Consider the following 242-nt stretch of genomic DNA (forward strand, 5'->3'; position numbering starts at 1 on the left):
TTTCTTTTCTCGTTTCTTTCTCTTTCTCTTTAGATACTTAGCATCGAAGTGTGCGCTAGCTGCACGTATCGATGCTTTCTCTGAAGATAGCTCGGCAGATAAGACAGATAAATCTTCAGCGACAGCAGGCGAAGGAGGGGGTCGGTCAAATATCTTCGGAATGAAACTGCGTGAACAACTCGAAGAACGACTCAAGTAAGGGCTCTCACGGTCTGTCTCGTCTCTCTCTCTGTCTCTTCTCC

The 242-nt window shown here is 46.7% G+C and overlaps 1 protein-coding gene across 1 annotated transcript in view; it reads left to right on the forward strand.

Moving 5' to 3' along the window:
• Nucleotides 1-16: 16 nt before the first annotated feature.
• CSUI_002332 (nucleolar protein) overlaps nt 17-242 on the forward strand; it is a 4342-nt gene continuing 4116 nt past the window's right edge. The window contains exon 1 of the mRNA XM_068062534.1: nt 17-195. Coding sequence (XP_067925489.1) covers nt 161-195 — 35 coding nt within the window. The 5' untranslated portion in view covers nt 17-160. The remainder of the gene's footprint in view (nt 196-242) is intronic.

The sequence above is a fragment of the Cystoisospora suis genome, assembly GCF_002600585.1.
Source record: "Cystoisospora suis strain Wien I chromosome Unknown contig_993, whole genome shotgun sequence".
NCBI lineage: Eukaryota > Apicomplexa > Conoidasida > Eucoccidiorida > Sarcocystidae > Cystoisospora > Cystoisospora suis.